The 23,675-nt window shown below is 35.9% G+C and overlaps 2 protein-coding genes across 2 annotated transcripts; one reads left to right on the top strand and one right to left on the bottom strand.

Moving 5' to 3' along the window:
* The first annotated feature begins 7,508 nt into the window (after positions 1-7,508).
* Positions 7,509-8,381, top strand: LOC105254145. Its single transcript, XM_011262647.2, has 2 exons — positions 7,509-7,758; positions 7,867-8,381. Exons 1-2 carry the CDS (start codon positions 7,509-7,511, stop codon positions 8,379-8,381), a joined length of 765 nt encoding a protein of 254 aa, XP_011260949.2.
* A 3,319-nt stretch (positions 8,382-11,700) lies between these two features.
* LOC105259169 (putative nuclease HARBI1) lies at positions 11,701-23,278 on the bottom strand. The gene is made up of 4 exons (XM_025410565.1): positions 23,252-23,278; positions 12,412-12,708; positions 12,133-12,341; positions 11,701-11,998 (listed from the first exon to the last, which is right to left on the bottom strand). Exons 1-4 carry the CDS (start codon positions 23,276-23,278, stop codon positions 11,701-11,703), a joined length of 831 nt encoding a protein of 276 aa, XP_025266350.1.
* Between the last annotated feature and the right edge of the window lie 397 nt (positions 23,279-23,675).

The following is a 23,675-nucleotide window of genomic DNA, read 5'->3' as shown; positions in this document are numbered from 1 at the left end:
CTATGATTTTATTTCTTTCCTTCCATATGAATAAGAATAGTCGACAATTTTTCTCAACACGCTTCGCTAAAAATGTAAAGAAATGCTGAGGTAGATGAGACGCGATGCTCTAGTTGGAATGAGACGCGAGATATTAAAAGATATATAATGAAAAGGAGTTTGCGGCATTAGAATATTATTTCATTGTTCTTTGCGTTTCGTTAATCTTGTATGTGTGTTTCGTTGATTTCCTACTATAGCTGAAGAAGATGTAATCATCATCGATGATGAAGATATGGATGTTATTATCGTCGACGAGGGTATTGAAGAAATTATTATCATTGTTGATGATGATGATAATCAAATGGATATTGATAATCTAGATGAATCAGACGAGGAAGGGTCTGATATAGAAATAGAACCCTTGGAGGACAGTGACTATGATAGTGACAATAGTGATGATAGTAATGAACTATTGCAAAAGAAACAGTGCAATTTAAGCTTACCTGAGATAATAACATTTGACGAAGCAACAAAAATATGTTGCATTTCCTATTATTATATGGAAAATGGATTGAAATATTGCACTGAATATTTTCTTAGACTATTGTATCTGTTTCTAGAAGCTAGATCTGTTCGGAAACAGAGCCACAGCTTATTCCAATATAGATAATATGTCATGCAAAGAATGCAAAAAATGTTTGCATCAAATATTGCCCTGCAACATGTGTCCTATTTGCACACATTAAAATAGATGAGCCGTGGATAACATTGTAAGTATCTTTCAATTTGTAATATGTCAAAAGTATCCTAAAATAAATTATTAAATCTAATGAAATGTGTATCTTTTTTCAGAAGCGATCTCCCCCTGGCTCAGCGCATCGCTCCTTAGCCTTTCAGGAGCGGCCCCCTCAGCCCGACACATCGCCTCCCTTAGCCTTCCAGGAGCGGCCTTCCCCTTAATCCGGCGCCCCCTACCCTGCACTCCCAATATTATTATTTTTTAATTTTATATTTTATTATATTTTAAAATTTTATTATTATTATAATCATAATTTTTAGTACATACACACACACACACACACACACACACAAATGTATAAAACACATATTCTTAATAAATTTTATATTTTAATTTTAAAAAATCTACTTATTTGCATGCCTCTCCTTGCGTTCCCATCCCTGCGCTAGTTATAAGTATCGCGATATCGTTCTCTCTTGTGCATTAAGTTTATCTTAAGTCTATCTTTCACGATTAGAATTAGTAATCTCTCTCTCGCACGCGCTAGTTATAAGTCTATCTCTTTCTCTTGCGCTTACAATAAGTAATCTCTCACGCTGACATAGAAAAAATGTATAGATTTTTAATAAATAAATTTTATGTTTCAATTTAAAAAATGTGATTATTTACGCGCCTCTCCTTGCGTCCCTATCCCTACAACTCTCTTACGCTAGTTATAAGTATCGCGATATCGTTCTCTCTGTACACGTCGTCTTCGCGCTATCGTTCTCTTTCTCGCACGCGTTGTCTTCGCGCTATCGTTCTCTCTTTTGCGCGCGCTAATTGCAAGTCTCGCGATATTATCATTGTCTCTCTCGCACGTGTTGTTTTACGCTATCGTTCTCTCTCTCTTTCATATACTCGTTACTCACTTACCTTTGCGTCGTCCTTCTCCCACCTATGCGTCATCCTCGTCCCACGATGACGCCATCCTTGTCGCACTCGTAGCACTATCCTTTTCCCACACGTAGCGCTGTCCTTCTCACACCACTGTCTTCTTTCCGCGAATCCCCCTTCACCGCGCAGACTCCCTCGTCCATCGCTCGCACCGCTGATCCCCCTTCTCTGCGCGGATCCCCTCGTCCATCGCTCGCGCCGCGGATCCGCCTTCACTGCGCGGACCCCCTCGTCCATCGCTCGCGCTGCGGTTCCTCCTTTCCCGCGGGTGACGTCACCCACCGCGCGCCGCGGTTCCTTCTTCCCCGCGCGTGACGTCACTCCCCCCGCACCGCGGTTCCCCTCGCGCCTCAGAGAGGACCTAAATTAGAACTCTCATAGTCTTACTACTTGGGAATATTAGTGAAAAGTGAGACCACGTCCAAAGAAATAAGTAAATATTCATGAGGATAGTCAATGGTAGAGATGTTACGTACAAATTCAAAGCTATTGTCAATGTGGCTAGAGGCAGAAGGAAAACTTTTCGTCATTATCTTATGTAAAAATATGGCAAGGTCATATAAGGGACTATTAATGGAAGAGACAATAAGTCTAAAGGAGCAATTTTCTTTGTGGATTTTGAGAAGTCCATAGGCTCTAAAAAGAGAGCCCTTATTGTACGAGAGGAATCGGTAACATGTTAAATTAATGTAATCTCTATCCTTCCATCTTCTTAAAAGGCCCTGAAGATTAGAAACAATTTTATTTATCGGGTCTCGATGCGCTCAAAACATTCGAAATAGCGTCGTACACGCTTCGAAAGCTCATGAACATTGTAAATATAGGATCGTTGAAAAAAGTGTAGTCGACCGAACTAGCCAGAAATTTGTAACGATGCATCCCGGTGCATCGTTACGATTCCCGGCATGTCATCCGCCGGAAGCTGCCGCCCGGCAGAACATCCGCCGGGCAGAGGCAGGGGCGCGGTGCGCCCACCTTTTTTTTTAAGATTTCAAAAACCGTTCGGATTGAAATTCGACCGAACACCGCCGAACAAAGCCGATGTGGCCCGAACCGCCGACCGGCGAAAGCCCGCGTTCGGCTCCTACCCGAATCCCTCCGAACGGGCCCGACCGTACCGTTTCCCGAAAACCCGTTCGGAAGGGGTTATACCGCCGCGCGCCGACGCGGGCAATTAGCCCGTATAAAAAGGGCCACATTTTTGGCTTAAAACACATTTTCCCGATCCGCTCTTAGCAGTACGCTTCAGAGCAATCCAGAAAATCCTCTCGAAAACGCACGAAGTAGGTAAGGACGAAAGGTGGAGCGAGCTCCGTCTCAGACGAGTGATCTCGATTCCAAAGCACAAGTGCAAACCGCCTACATCCGCAGCTGAACTGTCACGGAAGGTGGAGCTCTGAGCCGCCCCGGATCGAGAGCTCTTGATCCAGCTGCATTGCGCAATCCATCCTTCGCGAAATAAATCCGGGATTGCACGCGCCGACCATCGCCGCACGCATTGCATGCAACCACGCGAGCGCATCTCGACATCCAGAGATAGACGCGTAAACGCCGCCGAATTAAAACGCATAGGAGAATTATACGCGGACTTTAAATCGCGTCGCCGTGAAATAAATAATACGGCGAAAATACCCGTCGATTCCGAGAACCGAAGAATTCTCGGAATATCGGAATCACCGCGAGAAAAAGCGTCGCAAAAATGCGCGCCGTCTCGCGCGATAGCAAACACCCGCCCGCGTGCGAAAACGAGGCCGAAATTAAATCAGCGTTAATATTCGGCATAATTACGCGAACTACGCGACTTATACACGAACATTTATAATCACACACACGCTCACACACTCGTCTACACATTTACACACTCCAACTCTGTACACACATTCATACAAACTAAATAAACGCAATTATACCACACACCGCGTATTTTCATTTAAAGAAACCCAGCACCGGCGATCTATCCGCGCTAAGAAAAACGTCCGAAAATACGACCGTTACTAATTTAGTTTATTAATACGACGTTTCGACCATATGGTTGTGGTCCTTATCAAGTATATACTGGAAAGATTTATAAATAAATTTAACAATTAATTTTCGGTTTGAATAATATAACAAGCACAACGAAATAAAGTGTGAACAATTTTACCGATGTAATAATAATCAGGAGACAGGCATAGACGATAATCTTGCAAATTTGCACAAGTCACATTAACAAAAAAACGTTATTTAATTAGATTCGAATTTGAGAGAAACTGATGCATTCGTGTGAGACTTCGTCAAGAAACTAAACACAACCAGATGAAAAACGAGACTACGTGACCTTTATTATTTTGTTATAAATGTTGTTTAAACTATCTGTGTCTTTCTGTAGGTTGATTAGATTATTAAATCTCTTGATAAAGAACATCTCAGCGATCTCTCTCTTTCGAACATATTTTTCGCTATGCAAAATATTGGGTTTCGACCAGTCAAAATCATGTCCGGATTCCAATCTATGTTTGCTAATGACCGAGTGATTAGTTTCATGTAACTTTGGCGCCCATAATCCGCTATCCGATACACCGTTGCTTTTCTGCGATTTCTACTGCGCATGCGCCAAAAATCACCCGGCCTACCATTACTGCGCAGTAAGCGGCCACCGCCCGTCACTGCTCCTCCCCCCCGGAGCATCGCCCCGACGTCCGCTTTAAGGGACAAGTCCTCATCCATCACTGCGACCAAGGTACGGCGCTGTGTTTAGTTTCTTGACGAAGTCTCACACGGACGCATCAGTTTCTCTCAAATTCGAATCTAATTAAATAACATTTTTTGTTAATGTGACTTGTGCAAATTTGCAAGATTATCGTCTATGCCTGTCTCCTGATTATTATTACATCGGTAAAATTGTTCACACTTTATTTCGTTGTGCTTGTTATATTATTCAAACTGAAAATTAATTGTTAAATTTATTTATAAATCTTTCCAGTATATACTTGATAAGGACCACAACCATATGGTCGAAACGTCGTATTAATAAACTAAATTTCTGGCTAGTTCGGTCGACTACACTTTTTTCAACGATCCTTGGATTATTTGACTAGCGACATTAAGTTATTTTATAATTTTTAAATTGTAAATATAGTTTGTTATAGTGCAATAAATTGATAGTAAATCTCTCGTGGACGTTACTGTGACAAATCAAAGAAGCAAGTGCATATCATCCTATCACTCATCCTGCAAAAAAATCACTTGGTTTTCCAGCTCGCGATACCCATTCGGGTGTGTTGGCTTTACGCTAGCAATTTAAAATTGCGATCCCGAACATTTTGGTCCTTCGAGCCGGATCGCGAGAACTCTGAAACAACGTGATAACAATTATGAGTGAAATTGAAACTATGACTGCTTCAAATATCAGTGAGACAATGAGACAATGAGTGAGTTCCTGGAAAACCAACTCTACGCTCCGTGGCCAAAGCATTGGACAATTTTAAGAAACTCGGGCAGAACAACCTCACTCCAGCCAAAATACGATCTCGAATGACGCCACTCAAGGAAACCTGGAATAAATGTCTTGAAGGGCACAGCCTTTTGTTGCAACATTATCCGGAGTGAAAGCGCGATCTCATCGCCTACTTCCAAGAGGAGCAACTAGATTAATACGAGGAAATCTACCAGAACACGCTGGACTACATGTCTGAATGTTTGGAGGAACTCGAACCGTGCGTAAGTCCGCTCCAAGCGACCGATCTGTATCTCACATACAATCGGAATCCGCGCTGTCGCTGAAACATTTGCCGCCGATATGATTACCTCCGTTCTCCGGTAAAGCCGACGAGTGGGAGACTTTTCGCAATAGATTTACTGCGTTAATCATTCAAAATAACGAACTATCCGATTTTGCTTGCATGCATTTTCTAGTGTCAAGCTTGACCGATAGAGCTCGCGACGTTGTAGCCGGTATTCCTGTAACCGCTGATAATTTCGCCGTCGCGTGGAAAGCGACTTAAAACACAAACTGTTACGTGATGGAATTACAAGTTGCAAGGTAGACAGTAAACTGTCAATTTCGGAAATTGGAGGAATTACCACCTTTGACCATGCTGATTCTTTTGCCGATCTCCTGCGGAAATTCAGCGACATCACTAAACCGGTAAGCCTCCAGAAACCAAAGCATGGAGTAACGCATCACATTATCACTACAGGTCCAGTGGTCGCAGAACCGGCGCGCAGATTGTCTGGTGAAAGATTACATGCAGTATGCGCACAAATACAATATATGTTGGACGCGGGCATTTGTAGACCCAATTCTAATCCCTCGGGCTAATCCATTGCATTTAGTACCAAAAAAGGATGGCGATTGGAGAATATGCGGCGACTACAGGCGATTAAATAACATCATAGTGCCGGACAGATACCCAATTCCGCACTTCTACGATTTCGCACACAATCTGGAAGGATGTACCATTTTCTCGACACTAGGTCTAGCAAGGGCGTACCACCAGATACCTGTCGCAGAGGAAGATCGTCTAAAAACGGCAGTAATAACACTATTTGGTCTTTACAAGTACAACGTGATACCTTTCGGTTTACGAAACGCCGCACAGTCATTTCAAAGGCTTATGGATTGTGTCCTTCGTGGCATCGACTATTGTCATTGCTACATCGACGACATTTTAATAGCGTCACCGAACGTGGAAACACACCGCGTACTCCAGATATTTCAACGATTACAAGAACACGGGTTATCCATCAGTGCAGCAAAATGTGTTTTTGGCAAAGAAGAAGTTAATTACTTAGGTTATACCGTCAATAGTCAAGGCACTAAACCTCTGGATAAGAGAGTGGAAGCGATTAAGAAGATAGAGAAACCAACGGACATCAGCGAACTCAGACGTTTCTTAGGAATCATAAACTTTTATAGAAGATTTGTTCCTAGCGCTGCACTCACGCAGGCTCCGCTCCATGAATATCTGACGAACGCCAAAAAGAAAGATAAACGCTCTATAGCATGGAATGAATGTGCAGATAAAGTCTTCCAAGAATGCAAACAGCAAATAGACGCAACTCTATTAGTACATCCGAGAAAACATGCAGTCCTGGCAATAAAATCAGACATCTCAGATGCAGCAATGGGTGCCGTTTTGGAACAATACAATCAAGGAAATTGGGAACCCCTCGGATTCTTTTCAAAGAAATTCAACCCAGCGCAGAGAAATTATAGCACATATGATCGAGAGCTCCAAGCCATTTACAGCAGTCTCAAATTCTTCAAATCAATAGTAGAAGGTCGCAAACTCATAATAAAAATCGACCATAAGCCGTTAACCTATGCTTTCTTACAGAAGTCTTCGGAAGCATCACCAAGGCAGTTAAGGCAGCTCGATTTCATTGGTCAATTTTGCACGGAAATCATCTACATCAAAGGAGAGAACAACACAATAACCGATGCACTGTCACGCGTCGAATTAATCGACATGCCAGTCGTCGTTACAACCGAAGAACTCGCGCAGGCACAGCAGGCACATCGACGAGGAACTCAAAGACCTACTTCAAAATGAAGCTCAATCACTGCAACTAAAGAAAATTCGTGTAGACAATTCCGATATCGTCGTTTATTGCAACATTTCCAAAGAAGTGATACGGCCCTATGTACCTAAAAGCTTACGAAAAAGAGTATTCGATGTCACACACCGTTTAGCACACCCCAGTGGACGCGTCACTCGAAAAATGATTGGATAACGATTTGTATAGCCAGCAATGAATAAGAACATTACCGAATGAGTAAGAACTTGTTTACAGTGCCAGAAAAACAAGATCCACAGACACAACCGACTCGAACCAGAGCACTTCCCAGTGCCTGATACAAGATTCGATCATGTGCACATGGACACCATTGGACCGCTACCCAACATTAAAAGATACCGATTACTACGTAACAATGATCGATCGTTTCACAAGGCCTGAAGCAGTTCCAGTTCAAGATATTTCAGCGGACACCGTCGTGGATGCACTTTTTCATACCTGGATAGCACGTTTCGGCGCGTCCACGACAATCACTACCACTCAAGGAACACAATTCGAATCGCAACTGTTTAGATCTCTGACTAATCTTCTGGGATGCAAACGTACAAGGACTACAGTGTATCATCCAGCATCTAATGGGATAATTGAACGTTGGCATCGTTCTTTGAAAACTGTAATCCGTTGCCATGAATCTAAAAATTGATTACAAGCATTACCAGTTGCTCTGTTAAGATTACGCACCAGCATCAAAGAAGACATAAAGGCCACAGCAGCAGAATTGGTATATGGAACTACCCTACGTTTACCAGCCGAATATTTCTTCAACGAAGATGTTGCACCAGAACCAAAGACTTTTATACAACATTTCCGAGAGCACATGCGGAATGTCAGGTCTACACCAACAGCCCATCACAGTAAAAGGAAGACATTCACGCATAAGACTTTACATATATGTACCCACGTCTTTGTGCGAGTGGACAAAGTAAAAGGCCCACTAGAACCACCATACGAAGGACCATACCCGATAAGCGAAAGAATCACAGATCATGTATTTAAAGTTCTTATTAAAGGAGAGACAGTTAACATCTCAGTAGATCGCCTTAAACCGGCATTCATGGAAGCAGGATTTGAGGAAGAAGGCGAGTCATCATCAACGCAAGCCACGGAAACCATCAAATTGAGAGTTTACCCAGGCAAACGCGTTAGATTCGCGGCTCAGTCTTAAGCTGCGCCACTCGAGTGATGTAACGTCCATTCATCCTTCCAATGGCGATTTGGGGATTTCTCGACAAACCACGAGACGACCAACCACAACGCGACATACGACAATAGCGCCACGCTAGGCTTAGCATCTCTTATATTTTTATTTTCCCTTGGTTCTTTTCTCTTCTTCTTTGAAAGATTTACATACGTAAGAGACTCTAGTTTTGTACCAAAGATAAAATTGTGATCTCAAGAATAAAGACTGATTTTGTATTAATTAACGGCGTACATAAATATATATGTGTTGGATACCCATATCCCTACATATATGTGAAAAATAATGACATCTATAGTCACTCAGGAGAACCTCTAACACGAAAGCCTCTTCAGGTAGCAAATGCCTTCATTATCCTTTACCTGCTCCAATCCTTCTAAATTACAGCGCGCCGTAGTGATCATAAAAGGCGCTCGCAGCGGACCGGGAGAGGCTGCGCCAAAATTCAAAATTCGAGTACTTAGATATTTTTCCCAGATAGCACAAAGGTGAACATAAGTTCATAGGGAAATTATTTTAAAGAATACTTGTAGAATTAGAAAAATGAATATCTTAAGAATTCTTGAAGAATTATTCATAATCAGTTCGTCTTGAAATATTCTTTATAAATTCATTTTAATGAATACTTTGCGACAGTACTATGAATACTTTGAGAATTTATAAGGAATTACTTGTTATTTTTCCACGCATGTGCGAGACTGTATGTGTTCGGTTCGGATTTTATCTTGTAATTTCGTGCAGTGTGCAGTGTGCTACATGTATTTTGCAATAAAAAGGTGGTAATATATTTATGTGGCGTCCCTGACGCTCGCCACATCGAGCGCGGTCTCAGTAAGCGCTGACCGACGTAATGAAGTTGGCGCAATCTCAATATATAGGCCGGAATTCAAAGATGTTGCTTGAAGTCTGTCTTGACGTAGTCTTAATTAAGATTGGCTCAAGTTCTAAAACTACCTTAAGAATGTACCATATGCACAGATAAATCTTACAAAATTGAAGTTGAGTTCAAGGTAGTCTTTATAAAGCCCGTGCTTAAGGATTTGTGCTCATGCTTAAGAATTTTACTTCGGAAATGTTCGGGATTCCCTAGAAATAAGATTAATCTGGCCAATGACATTTACAATGTACGAGCAAAACAGGAAGAGAACATGTGACAAATAAATAGTATATATACATATATTTTAGTATCTTAATTCTAATAAAAGGTAATGTACTAAATTAAAAATTTAATAAAAATACAAAAAAATTATAATGTTGAAGATAAAGTAAATTACTATTATATGATATTATATATGATACTATTATATGATATTTATTGTAAATTAATTTAAACGGGAAAAACTTAACCTTATTCATTTCATTGAGAATCATTTGTATTTGTTTTTATTTGTAAAACCTATTTTAGAAACACAATGTCCAATAAAAGAATAGTATATTCCGATCTTGACAAACAAGTATTTTTGGAGATTTTAAAAAAATATAAACATGTTATCGAAGCAAAAGGTACAAGCTCCTCCTCATTAAAAGAAAAATCAGAGGCTTGGGCACTAATTATGGAAGAATACAATAATTCTTCTTTAATTTCTACTAAGGTATTTATTATTTTTACTATACTTTTATAAATTTTTTAAAATAATACACATTTATAAAGACATATGTAATGTTACAGAGAGATGTACAACAATTAAGAAAATATTGGTCTAATCTTAAAACACTAAATAAAAATATATTGACAGCAGAAAAACAATCAAGATTCCTGACTGGAGGAGGACCAGAAAAAGAGATTAATGAAGAAGTTGATCCAAATGTTTTGGATATTGTTCCTGATTTAATGGCAACAGCAGCAACGATTGCTTCAAGTAATTTCTCTACGCTAGAATCCAAAGGTATTTAAAACATTTTTAGATAACATGCATAAATATTTTTTAATTTAAAAACATTATATTTGGTAAAAGAAATAAATAACTCGATATTTCAGATCGACAAAGAGAAGTTTTTAAAGCAGTACGACAGAATTCTTTCACGAAAATTGATTTCATTACTGAAGATTCACAAACCCAAAAATTATTAAGTACATGTGATGAATTGATATCTGACAGCAGTAAGTTAATTTAAACTAATAGTTTTATTTTAACTGTATAAATAAAATAATTATTTTATATTCTTTTTTGTATACAGAAAATAAAAAAAGAAATGATAATTTAGAGGCGAGTTTTAAAATTGATGATACGTCTTTTCTGAAAGAATCCAGTAATGAATCTGGTAAGATAAATATTCATTAAATATTAAAGTTTAATTAAAGTTTACTTATAATATGTATGCATATTATTAAAAATATATTTTAGATATATATATAGTTGAACAAGAAAATAAAGAAAATTCATTACATTTTGGAAAAAGCAAACATACAAATACCAAATCGATCTCAGCTACTCCAAAAAGACAAAAGACTGATAGAATAACTTTAGTTTGTGAAAAAGAAATGGAATTGGCAGATATAAAAATAAACCATGAAATTGAAATGTGTAAACTTAAAAAAGAAAGAGAAGAATTTATCAATCGTATTACGATAGAGAAGTTACTGTTAGAAAAAAAAGAATTACAAGAAAGAGTCAAATTAGCTAAATTTCGTGCTCAAAAGGAGATGTAAGTAATGACTCATCTAACAAATAACAAAAATTATTTCTAAATATCTTTTTAATTTCAGGGAAGGATATTATGTTCCAGATAATGAGCAAGAATAAATTATTCTATGTCGTTTTATTTTTAATTTTATACTTACATTTATCTTCGTGATATTATTTACATTTATTTTATGTTATGATATTTTATGTTATTTTATGTTATGTATCTATTTCTTTCAAAGAAAGGTTTTGTTTTTACAGTATTATATAAAGTTTAATAACTTATATTAAGCAAAAATAATTTATTTTTTTATATATATGTGATATAAATGTAATGTGTTGCAATATATATATTTTCCAAGAAGAAATGTTTAATAATTATATCAAAGAATAAAGCGATAAAATAAGATGAAGTATTTACTGTTTACTTTTTTATTTCTACATAAAATTTATGTTTTATATCAAAATTTATTTAAAGATCATTGGTAATACAATTATGATTTTCTGCGCATCCTGATAGTTATGAATAACTTAACGTACACATACACACGCGCGCACACACACACACATATATATTACGAACCATTTTTAAAGTTTTACGATAAGAAAAAAAATGTAATATAAATATTAATACATACTAAAATTAGGATAATTAGATTAAATTAATGAAATAATTCGCGAAGTATATTTTGTCTTACAATAAAACCATCTCCAGGTTGATATTGAGGTTCATTGTAATAAACTTCGTCATTCTCGATTTCATCAGGTTGTACAGGTTCTTCCGGAAAAATATCTTTGAAATGTAATGACAAATTATGTAAAATTGCGCAAGCCGATACGACTCCAGTGCACGTTAGAAGTTTTAAGGACAATCCTCTTGATAAACATGGAAATCGTCTCTTCCACACTCCAAATGTTCTCTCAACAATTATTCGCGTTCTTGAATGAATCTCATTATATCTGCAATAAAAAATATTTTTGTACATAAGCTCATTGTCATTTAAAATAAAATTTCTTTTAAATATATATTAGTTTTTTGCTACAATTTCATTTATTGACGACATAAAGTTTATTAAAATTTATCAATACTTTACCTCTGTTCTTCTTCGTTTCGTGGATTTCTGAATGGTGTTAAAAGAAATGTGAGAGCAGGATATCCAGCATCTCCAACTAACATTCCTGTTAATTCACGCTGTTGATATCTCATGTAAACTCTAGAATTTTGTAAAATTCTGCTATCATGTTGACTTCCTGGCCATTCTGGGACAAGGTCCATAAATTCCATTTGTGGTCCAACGATAGCCTTGTAAAAAAAGTAGTACAATAAAAAATAAAATAAAGTTAAGTAAAATAAATAACTTTTATTTATTTACTTGGACATTTAAAGAGAAATATCCCTTTCTATTCCTGTAAATCTCATTTATTCCTTTAAAATTATTGCCTAGTAATCTTATGTGAGTGCAATCTATTGCTCCATCAATAGATGGAAGTCCAATAGCACCATATCCAAATCCTAACTCTTTAAATAGTCTTCGATTTTCCTGTATAGCTGCTGGATTTGTCACAAATTTGACATAAGTATTTAGATAAGATGCTAATATAAGAGTTACTCTAAATACAATTCTACTAATTGTTGGTTGCGGTAATTCCATAAGATCTCCATTTACTTTCTAAAATATAAAATAATAGAATATAATTGTTAATTGCAAATTACATTTTTTTGTTCGAAGCAATTATGTGTTTTCTTTACACCAATTGATTCTTCTCATTATTTTGTACATAAAAGTATTAAGGTAAAATAATCGAAAAATGAATATTTTACAAGATATTTTACGGTATATGTAAAATTAAAAAATGATTTCAAGCCTCATAACTTGGAAAGTATTTAATGAAAACTAACATAATTGTAGTGTTTTGGAAAGCTCTTGAGATGAGCTACAAGAATATGCAAAAGCATATAAGGTGTCCCATTTAAAAAGTTGGAGCTGACCTTCACGTGACCTTCGGGTGGCTCTTCAAGATTAAACTAATGACACCATCATATGTCCCCCTTGAAACCATACAACTTTTGTCTGAACAATTTTTTTGTATTCGGCTTACCAACGGAGTTATTCAGGTGGCCTGTTTTAGATGCCTCACCCTGTATATATATATATATATATATATATATATATATATATATATATATATATTATATCAGATTACAAAAGCACAGTGCTACATAATTATATTAATAATTGGGTGTTATTGAATGGTAAGTATTAGTTGAACTAAATATATTCCTACTACCTAACCTCGAAATAAACACATGCAGTTTTTATTTTTGTTGTTTATTTATTCAGTAAACAAGCTGTTTTAGTTGGTTTGCCAACAAAGTCAATCAAAATCTCTATCTATTGATAAATTTGGATAAATATTTGTCTGCATGTAGTTCATGTTCTTTCAACAGGCGATTTCTGATTATATGAATACAAACTTCTATTATATGTTTATATATTACTTTTATATAGAATGTCTTATTCCTTTAGTCTTTCTAATGTATAATATAATGTTATATAATTTCATACATATATTTTATTACAGATTTATCAAAGTACTCACGTATCATAATAAAAGTTTTAGACGAAACTGAAGAATAACCAATTACTATAGAAAATAAAAATAAGTTGTATTTATATGCATTAATTAAATTACAGCGTTTAATATAAGTTGTTTATTATATTACATATATATTTACTTTTTTTAATTATATATGCATATAAAAATATAATATATATTGTATGCACATACATTTAATTTTAAATAAGAAGTTATATTAAAAAGAAGTTAAATATTAATAATATTGTGTATTAATTTTTCATACAAAATGCCTTATGTTTACTGAAAAAATATACTAAATTTAAAAAAATAATTGATTCAATATTTATAAGAAAATATTTATTTAAATTAAGAAAATATTTATTTAAATAATTGATTTCAATATTTACAAGAAAATATTTATTTATATTAAGCAAAAATATATTTGAATCAGCAAAATATACATGTATATTTTAATGATTCAAATATATTTTGGTTTAATATAAATAAATATTTTCTTGCAAATATTGAAATCAATTATTTTTTTAGATTTAGTATATTCTTTCAGTGTTCCAAATACTATTCCCATTGAATTCATAAAGTTTAAATTTATGGAAATGGAAAAATACTATATGAATACTTTATAAATATTATATAAATACTATATGAATACTATATGAATACTATATGAATACTTTAAGAAGTTCTCAAGAATTCCAATCATGGTGCATGTAACTTCCACAATCATTCTTATTGTATTCATCTATGAATTCCTAAAGAATTATAATTTAAAAAAGAGAAAACTTAAAGAATACTGTTAGAATTCACTGTGTTATCTGGGTCCTGACCCATAATTTTTTGGTATATCATTTTTAAGGTATTAAGGCACCTTTTAAGCAAAAAAAATCGATTTTTTCAAAATCCTAGAGTGGCTTAACCCCTTAATCGGTTTTAATCGACCATTTTCGGCAGGGAAACAAATACTTATAATGCAGCGAACTCGTATAGTGTTAAGTTTACCAAAAATGGTAAAAGATATTATATTAAGTTTACTAAAAATGACAAAAGTTTTTATTGAAAAGTATCAATTATAATTACGAATGTAAGTAATGAAAAATTAACCATTTTTTTTAAACATTTACAACAGTATCCGGACAAAATGTAATAATTATTAATTGTGAACTGTTATAATTACACATAGTAGAATATGTAAAATTATTTATCAGTTCATTTATTAAGTAAATATTCTTCTCAATGACAAAAGATCTGTACATTCCATATAAATATATAAAAATTCGATTGTACACAAATTTCAGATATTTCCAATTTTATACATAATAATGAAAGGACATAATGCTAAAAATTATATAGATGTAATAAGAAAAATTATAAATATTGTAAAAATTAAACTTGACATAACAATATCTCCATAAACTTGCATAAGACATTAAAAAACTTGGGTAATATCGAAATGTAACACATTCAACAATGACATAGGTAACAAATACTGTTCGCTAAAAGATAAAAAACATACATCAGTCAGCAGACAATATGACAAGGTGACAATAAACGTCGAGTAAGCCTGTCAAAAGCATTGATGAAAAATTGATGATAAATCAATTGATGATAATTGATTTTATAAACCTGCTCTTGTTGCATCAATCTGTCTGTTATGCATTCGAGAATTTAATAGGTTCAGAATATGACAATCTTATGCCACAGAGTTCTGTGGTTAATAATTTTACTCTACATGGTTAGCTGGAACAAAAAAATTAATCTAAAGAAAGTATCGGTCCAACAACTTCTTTAATTACAGATCTTTAATTACAGATCAATCTTTAATTACAGATTACATAGATACATAAGTCCATATTCTGAATCCTCTTTTACCGATAAAAGAGTGTGACGTCCCGCCATCTTAAAAATTACTAGATTTAGTTATTATTCGCTTACGCATCTTGTTTCTTTAGTATAACCATGAAGTAAGAACGAATATTCGATTTTATTACTTATACCAATTTTATTCACTATTATCATTAATTTTAACTTCAATATACGCATATATGAATTCTAACACTTGAAATATTGATTATAACACTTGCTTACCGTTCCTATTCTACACGGTTATTTAATCTGCTAATTAACTATGTACTCCTTAATCGATATATAATAAGGACTTTTTATATATTAAATTTAAAATTTAGAATTTATTCTAAATTTAGAAAATTTAGAATAAATTTAAAATTTAGATTTTAAATAAATGCGACCGAAATAAATAATTTAAGTAAATAAGGTATTTCAAGGAACTATGGGATTAATTTTAAATGAATAACTACCAAATTATTTCAACTCTTTAAAATGCTTTATTTAAAATTTATTATGAATCACGACCAGTGTAAATAACTTCCTTTATATGCTGTAATTTAAATTCGATTATTCTACCTAAATTGAGCTATATTTCTAAATCTTTTCTAAAATATAAGGAAAGGGAATTATACATATATATAATGATTCTATAATCCTAATACCAATAGTGATAGATATTAATATTAAAATTAAGAGTGCATAGCTTTTGCGTGAGGTGATCAAAGAGGAAGTCATAAATATATCGAGCATTGATTTCTCAGAGATGTCGACCGACACCTCCGATGAAATTCACGCATTACTCTTTGATCACTGCCGCACTTCTGTGAAAAGATATTTATCAAAACAATTGATAAGAAATTCGGTGGTGCTTCCGAGTATGACGTGGTCTGATGAAAAAAATCACCTTACTCGAGGATTCCTACAGCGAAAGATCATGCAAGGAACAAAGGAATTACCAGTATATAAACCTCGGATTTCGGGCGCGATCAGTAATAATAATTAGTCAGTAGAAAAGACTTGCTGTTAGTCGCTTTTGTCAGTGTTACTTCGTCGCTATTACTTTTATATTCTTGCTATTCGTTAATCATAACTAAACTATTACTTTTGTATCAATTTGCTCATTCGGTCAAATTCAAATAAAAGAATTATAATTGTGCATATTTACTGTGTCAATTTTTGGAGAAACCCAGACCTTGCGTATACGAAGGCGACCAAGATCAGCAGAAATCCACCTCTGAGTGGTAAGTACCAGTTTCCTTTACACCCTTATTTTATTCTCGCGTTTTCAAACTCAATTGTTCGTGAAATAAGATTCACCTTCCTTGCATTCACCACATTTCCTGAAATAAGATATCAAGGATTAAATAAATAACAACCCACAAGGCACAAAATACTAAAAGACGACGAAAAGATGTCTTTACTAAGTCGACTTTTTTGGACATGGCGAAAAAGACGTCTTATAGATGTCTTTTCATCATGTCGAAAAGACGTCCTTTCGTCGACCTTTTAAAGTCTAGAATTTGTACATACGTCCAAACCCAGACAACACAGGACATTCTATGGACATTTATTTTATGTCCATTTTACGTCCGTACGTCCATGGACATAAAATAAACGTCCATCGTACATCCGATTTAAGACATCCGTTAACGATCAATATTTGGACGTCCACAATTTGGATGTCCGGTCTTGGAGGTCAAAGTTTCTCGCAAGCATGTATTAGTTCGTTCATTTACCGCTACGCGACATGCGATGCGCTATCTTTCTCGTATTTAAATTTCAGTTATGAGAATTATATAAAGTTTGCAAAAGATAACAAATAAGATTAAAAATGTATTGTTCAATTTAATTTCTGATCTAAAGCACGGGTTTCAGATATTAAATTGATTTTATAAGTCGGACAAGTAAATGTCCGGCGAATAAACGAAAATAATTTTTTATTATGTATTTAAGATGTAAAGTGCAATATGCAAGTGTTACGTCCAGACCCGAGGAAGGATGGGCCGAAGGAAGGGCGTAACACTTGTATCCCGAGAACAGGTGCCTTAAGGACAAGTGTCTCGGGTCGAGCGAGTTAGCGGGAGAGCCAAAGATAGGTCAACGACCACAAGGGTCGATTTTACTCTATTTTTGGTCCGAATGCCCGCTCGACGGTCCCCTTTTTGGTAAAGGTACTTAATCCTTTTTACCCGGAACGGGACCAAGTGCGATTCAGGAGCGTGGGTGATGAGGGGGAATTGATTAAGTTGGATTTAAAAGAAATAAAATTAATTAGATTTATTGTACATTATAAAAAGATAAAACTTACATAAACATTTTAATTAGTTACTACTCTAGCACAATATTAAGTGTGATTGTTTGTATGTTTGTGGGTACATTAAGCGTGATTGTGTGTGTATGTGTGGGTGTATGCGAGACGGGGTGAGGTTGGTCGGAATCTGGAGGATATCTTTCCCGGAAGAATTCTACGGGAATAGCGATAGGGTAATGGGTGAAGGGAATAAAACAGGGGATGCAGGTGTCAGAAGGGGCAGTCCGGAGAAAAGCTTTGAGGGTAGGTATATGAATAGGACCAGGGCCCAAGATGAATTGATCCGGGAGGATGAGAGTACGGAGGATAAGTTGAGCTGAGAATTTCGGAGACGATCCGATCACTAAGATCGATGTCGGAGTAAATAGGGGGAGGAAGAGGAGGAGGAGACAATAGATGAGGATCTGGGACTGGCGAGTGGAGTGGAGAAGGAGAAGGTGATAATTGTGGAAAATCAGGTTGTGTGTCACACACTGGGGAATAGCTTGGAGGAAGAGTTCCCGGAGACAGGTACGGGGAGTAATTAGAGGAAGGAGTGCGAGGGGGCGGATGTGAGGAGTCTCGCGTGTCTCCTTGAAAACTATTTAGAAAGATCCGCGTAATAGGGAGATCCGTGTTTATTTGATTTAAGTCTAATGCAAATGAAGAGTCGGCCGCCGCCCAAGCCAGCAGTCGGCGGGTACGTCGATTACGGCGGTATCGAAAGCGCTTTGCGTGAATTCTAACGGATCTCCTCGAAGGTTCCACTAGGGAAGCGAATATTATCAATAAGGGAAGATGGGTGAAGAGGAACTTAATAAATAAAAAAAATAAGACTTACTACTTAAAAGGCGTGGATAAATCTGGATATGAATTATTGCTGGACCCCCTCGGCGTTGAGGATGGCGAGATATTAGCTGAATTGATAGTTGTTGAAGAGGGTGGTTGCTGCTGGGCCCCCTTGGTGTAGGTTTTTGCACTGACTCGATAAGCAAATATACAGGGTGGGGCATTTATCTTGAGACAAGATAATATCTCGATTGGAGTCGATTATTTTGAAAAAAGTTTTAGACAAAAGTTGTATGGTTTCAAGGGGGACATAAGATGGTGTTATTAGTTTGATCTTGAAGAGCCACCTGAAGGACACGCGAAGGTCAGCTCCAACTTTTTAAATGGGACACCCTATATGCTTTTGCATATTCTTGTAGCTCATCTCAAGAGCTTTCCAAAACACTATAATTAAGTTAGTTTTCATTAAGTACTTTCCAAGTTATGAGGCTTGAAATCATTTTTTAATTTTACATAAACCGTAAAATATCTTGTAAAATATTCATTTTTCGATTATTTTACCTTAATACTTTTATGTACAAAATAATGAGAGGAATCAATTGGTGTAAAGAAAAGACATAGTTATTTTTAAGAAAAAATATGTAATTATTAATTGCAAATTACATTTTTTTTTTCGAAACAACTATGAGTTTTCTTTACACCAATTGATTTTTCTCATTATTTTGTACATAAAAGTATTAAGGTAAAATAATCGAAAAATGAATATTTTACAAGATATTTTACGGTTTATGTAAAATTAAAAAATGATTTCAAGCCTCATAACTTGGAAAGTACTTAATGAAAACTAACTTAATTATAGTGTTTTGGAAAGCTCTTGAGATGAGCTACAAGAATATGCAAAAGCATATAGGGTGTCCCATTTAAAAAGTTGGAGCTGACCTTCGCGTGTCCTTCAGGTGGCTCTTCAAGATCAAACTAATGACACCATTTTATGTCCCCCTTGAAACCATACAACTTTTGTCTAAAACTTTTTTCAAAATAATCGACTCCAATCGAGATATTATCTTGTCTCAAGATAAATGCCCCACCCTGTATAACCGAGCAACTACGTAAATATACAGGGTCTACCAAAAGTGTGGAAACCCCTAAATATCTCGGAAAATATACGTTTTACAGAAAAGTGTTTCCAACAAAAGTTGTAGGGTTTAAGAAGATCTATATACTGATTCTATCAGTTTGACCTTGGATGGCGTCGTCAAGGTCAGGTCAAGGTCACATTGACTTTTTTAAATGACACCCCCTACATTTGATTGCATATTCTTATAGCTTAATTCAAGAGCTTTCCAAAACACTATAATAATGTTCATTTTTATTAAGTACTTTGCGAGTTATGAGGGTTGAATGATAGAGTAGCGCCGGTATTAACATTATCCAAGGTGTACTACATGGAGGTTACTCGCTCGGATTTGCATCTGTTGTGTGTGTGATCCAGCTAACTAAGGCAAGATCGGTCGTGGATCCAGTCAGCAAAAGCAAAGACCCAACCAAATTACAATCGAGCATTTAAAGACCTGGAAAGCAATCGACATAGTAAACAGTAAATAAATTTGTGGATGCTCATTTATCATAATAATTGTTCGAAATGTGTGCGTGTGCGTGCGTGCGGTGCGTGTATACAGAGATCAGGTTAGGTTGCACCAAACGATTGCAAATGTGTTTCAATGTGTTAAAGTAAATGCTGAAAGTGGCTGCCATTTACTTCCTGACAATATGCTAATCTTTGGTAGAATGTAGAAATGACTTTACGATTCGTTTCAAAAGGTATCAAAGCCATTTCATCCCTTATTCGCTGTATCAATTCGTGAATGGTTTTAGGTTTTGTTCTGTAAACCTTACTCTTCAGATATCCCCATAGATAATAATCAAGAGGAGTTAGATCTGGTGACCGAGGTGGCCAATCCTCTCCTCCCTCATTTCCGTTCCTTCTTCCTATCCACCGTAGCGGAAAAGTCTCATTTAAAATACGACGTGGTCCTGCACCAAAATGAGCAGGAGCTCCATCATGCTGAAACCATATTTCTTGGAAATTATTTGGAAAAGTATTCTGTATGGCTGGAATTATTTGATCAACAAGTAATCTCTCATACCTTTGAGCGTTCAAATATTCTTCAAAAAAAAACGGCCCTATTAAATAGCCATCTATTATTCCGCACCATACATTTATTTTTTGTGGATGTTGTGTGTGAGTTTCCCGCACCCAATTCGGATTCTCATCTGACCAGAAACGAAAATTTTGATTATTAACTTCTCCCGTTAAGGTAAAAGTTGCCTCGTCTGTGAAAACAATTTGATAAGGGAAGATGGGCCGGACATCTATTAGTGCCATCATTCTTTCACAGAAATGTATACGACGCTCCTCATCTCCGTTTTGCAATTCTTGAACGTATTGCAATTTATATGGATGGAACTTGTTCTTCTTTAAAATTCTCCAAACCGACATGGGAGCAATATCGTGAGTTTGAGCGACTCTCTGAACACTAGAATTGGGATCTTCAATAAATGTCTGCAGAACATCAAGTTGTTTTTCTTCGTTGGTTGCAGACAATGGTCTTCCTGACTTAGAGCGATTTCTTACGCTACCAGTTTGTCTAAAACGTTCTATTGTTTTTAACACAGTGGACTTATTAATTCGACGGTTCGGATACGTGTCATTAAATAATCGAACGACATCAGAGAACGATCTTTCGTTATCACCCCATCCACGCATCATGAGGATAGTGATTCTTTCACGTTCCGACAAGTCGCCAGCCATTTTTAAAACGTTTAATTTTAATTAATCGTACGTTGTATTTGGACGATAACAATTAATTTCTGCTTGCTCAAAGCTGAAGTTAGAAGGTGCTCGTTCTTTGATAGCTTTATACATTCTTAGTTGAATTTTAAATGCGAGTTAGACTGCATGTAGTGCGTCACATAGCGGTAAATGAAGGAACTAACGAGACGTTTCATACACGTTTTATGGAGCAATTTTTTGGCAATTTGACTTCAGCGAAATATGAGGATATGTTGAGGAATCGATCTTGCCTTAGTTAGCTGGATCACACACACAACAGATGCAAATCCGAGCGAGTAACCTCCATGTAGTACACCTTGGATAATGTTAATACCGGCGCTACTCTATCATTCAACCCTCATAACTCGCAAAGTACTTAATAAAAATGAACATTATTATAGTGTTTTGGAAAGCTCTTGAATTAAGCTATAAGAATATGCAATCAAATGTAGGGGGTGTCATTTAAAAAAGTCAATGTGACCTTGACCTGACCTTGACGACGCCATCCAAGGTCAAACTGATAGAATCAGTATATAGATCTTCCTAAACCCTACAACTTTTGTTGGAAACACTTTTCTGTAAAACGTATATTTTCCGAGATATTTAGGGGTTTCCACACTTTTGGTAGACCCTGTATAACTGAGCAAATAGGTGAACTAGCAACCGCAGAAAGAATGAATGTATGTCTGACTGACTGTGTTTTTGAGTGTCGATTTGTCCAAAGTTCGCACTTATATATCGTTTTGGATTACCCTCTGCCATCGTGAGGAATAAGGGAAGTTGACGAATAGAAACCCTCGTTAGATTTTCGTGGTCTCCTTCCTGTCCCTACTTATGAACATTTTAAAACAAATGCAACAAATCAGAATTTAATTACATTTGTCCGCGAAGGAGAGCATCTTCCAAAACGGGGAACTTAGGATTCTCAGTATCGGAAGTGGTGATAATTTATGCTTTGTAAGATGCATCTGTTGGAGATAAGGGGATGACTTTTACTACCCCCTTGATATAAAACGGGTGCTTGTCGCGACATTCGCTCACTCACGTTTTGTAAATAGTTTTCTTTATTTTCTGTAGCTTGTTTGAATTTTGTGAGTTTTTTTTAGTGATCAGAAAATATCAAATTCGTCTAACTGATTACCGCCTTATTTAGCCAGATGCTACTTTTATCAGTCCGTGAATATCTGATTGTTATTCTGGAGTATTTACTGAGAATCCTACTTCAATTTAACTATCATTAACGATTTTCGGAAGTCGTGCACATGTGCACCAGATAAGGAAAAGAAAAGAATCGTGAGCTCCTCTGGACGTAACACAAGTATAAATTATAAATAAAATTTTTATACAAAATTTTTATGTAAAATTTTATATGAAATAGATAAATTATATTATTATTTAGGGATTGAAATATATATGTTTCATTTAAAAATTATGATATGATTTAGTCGTCTTTTAGTCATCTTTCAGTCATTTTTAGGTTTGACAGATTAGTGACTAAATTCGGGTCATGAGTCGACTTTTAGTCGACTTTTCGTCGATTATTGTCTCTAACTAAAAGACGTCTTTGACGAAAATATGTCCAGTTTTAGTCGTCTTTTAGACGTCTTTGTGCCCTGTGGGAATACTGTCAAGCACTAGCACGCTGCTGATAGTATTCCTTTTCCTACCTAACCTAAAGGTTGCAATAACTTATCATTTTATTTTGGCAAGCGTCAAGGTAATTATTAATCAAAATCCCTAATACAGCTCTCATCCGTTAAGCGTCGGGTGCTCCTTTCCCTTAGGATCTCTCCAAGTATCCTCTGTCATGCTGGGAACGTCTATACTCTCCCATTTTTATTCCAAAAAAATTCATTACCAGCTCTAGCCGACCCCAGATTTCCATCGTCTCCGGGCATCCACTGTCATGCCGGAGGCATTCAACTTCCTAAATTAATTCGTTAATCGACGTTTCACGGAATGTATTAAACGAAATTTGGATTGATACAATCTACTGTTACCAACACAAACGTCTTTCCTTATACAGGGATACAGCATCTTCGCGGTGCCGTCCGAAAATCTTCTTGTCCTTTCTCCCATTTTTCCGTCGCTTCCGGGCATCCTCTGCCATGCCGGATGCATTCTAATTTCCTTACCCTTATGCAAATTCCGTTATCATAACGTTACTCTGCCTTAAAGTCCCGTCGTCTCCGAGCATCCACTATCATGCCGGAAACATCCACATTCTTATAATTTATTCCTTTCTTGACGTTTCAGTTGAACTAAAATCACAAGAATTAACT

The sequence above is a fragment of the Camponotus floridanus genome, unplaced genomic scaffold, assembly GCF_003227725.1.
Source record: "Camponotus floridanus strain SB8 unplaced genomic scaffold, Cflo_v7.5 scaffold323, whole genome shotgun sequence".
In the NCBI taxonomy this organism is placed as follows: Eukaryota; Metazoa; Arthropoda; class Insecta; order Hymenoptera; family Formicidae; genus Camponotus; species Camponotus floridanus.
This window is presented reverse-complemented; position numbering and strand designations above follow the sequence as displayed.

What these genes read in the sequence shown, in the direction of transcription:
- LOC105259169 (XM_025410565.1), bottom strand. Translation starts at nt 23,278, where the DNA reads ATGGAAATCTGGGGTCGGCTAGAGCTG. An exon ending in ATTTCTCTTTAAATGTCCAA is followed by an intron (nt 12,342 to 12,411) that starts GTAAATAAATAA and finishes TTTTTTTACAAG; the next exon opens with GCTATCGTTGGACCACAAAT. An exon ending in CGAAACGAAGAAGAACAGAG is followed by an intron (nt 11,999 to 12,132) that starts GTAAAGTATTGA and finishes TTTTTATTGCAG; the next exon opens with ATATAATGAGATTCATTCAA.
- LOC105254145 (XM_011262647.2), top strand. Translation starts at nt 7,509, where the DNA reads ATGTGCACATGGACACCATTGGACCGCTACCCAACATTAAAAGATACC. An exon ending in TAATCTTCTGGGATGCAAAC is followed by an intron (nt 7,759 to 7,866) that starts GTACAAGGACTA and finishes ATTGATTACAAG; the next exon opens with CATTACCAGTTGCTCTGTTA.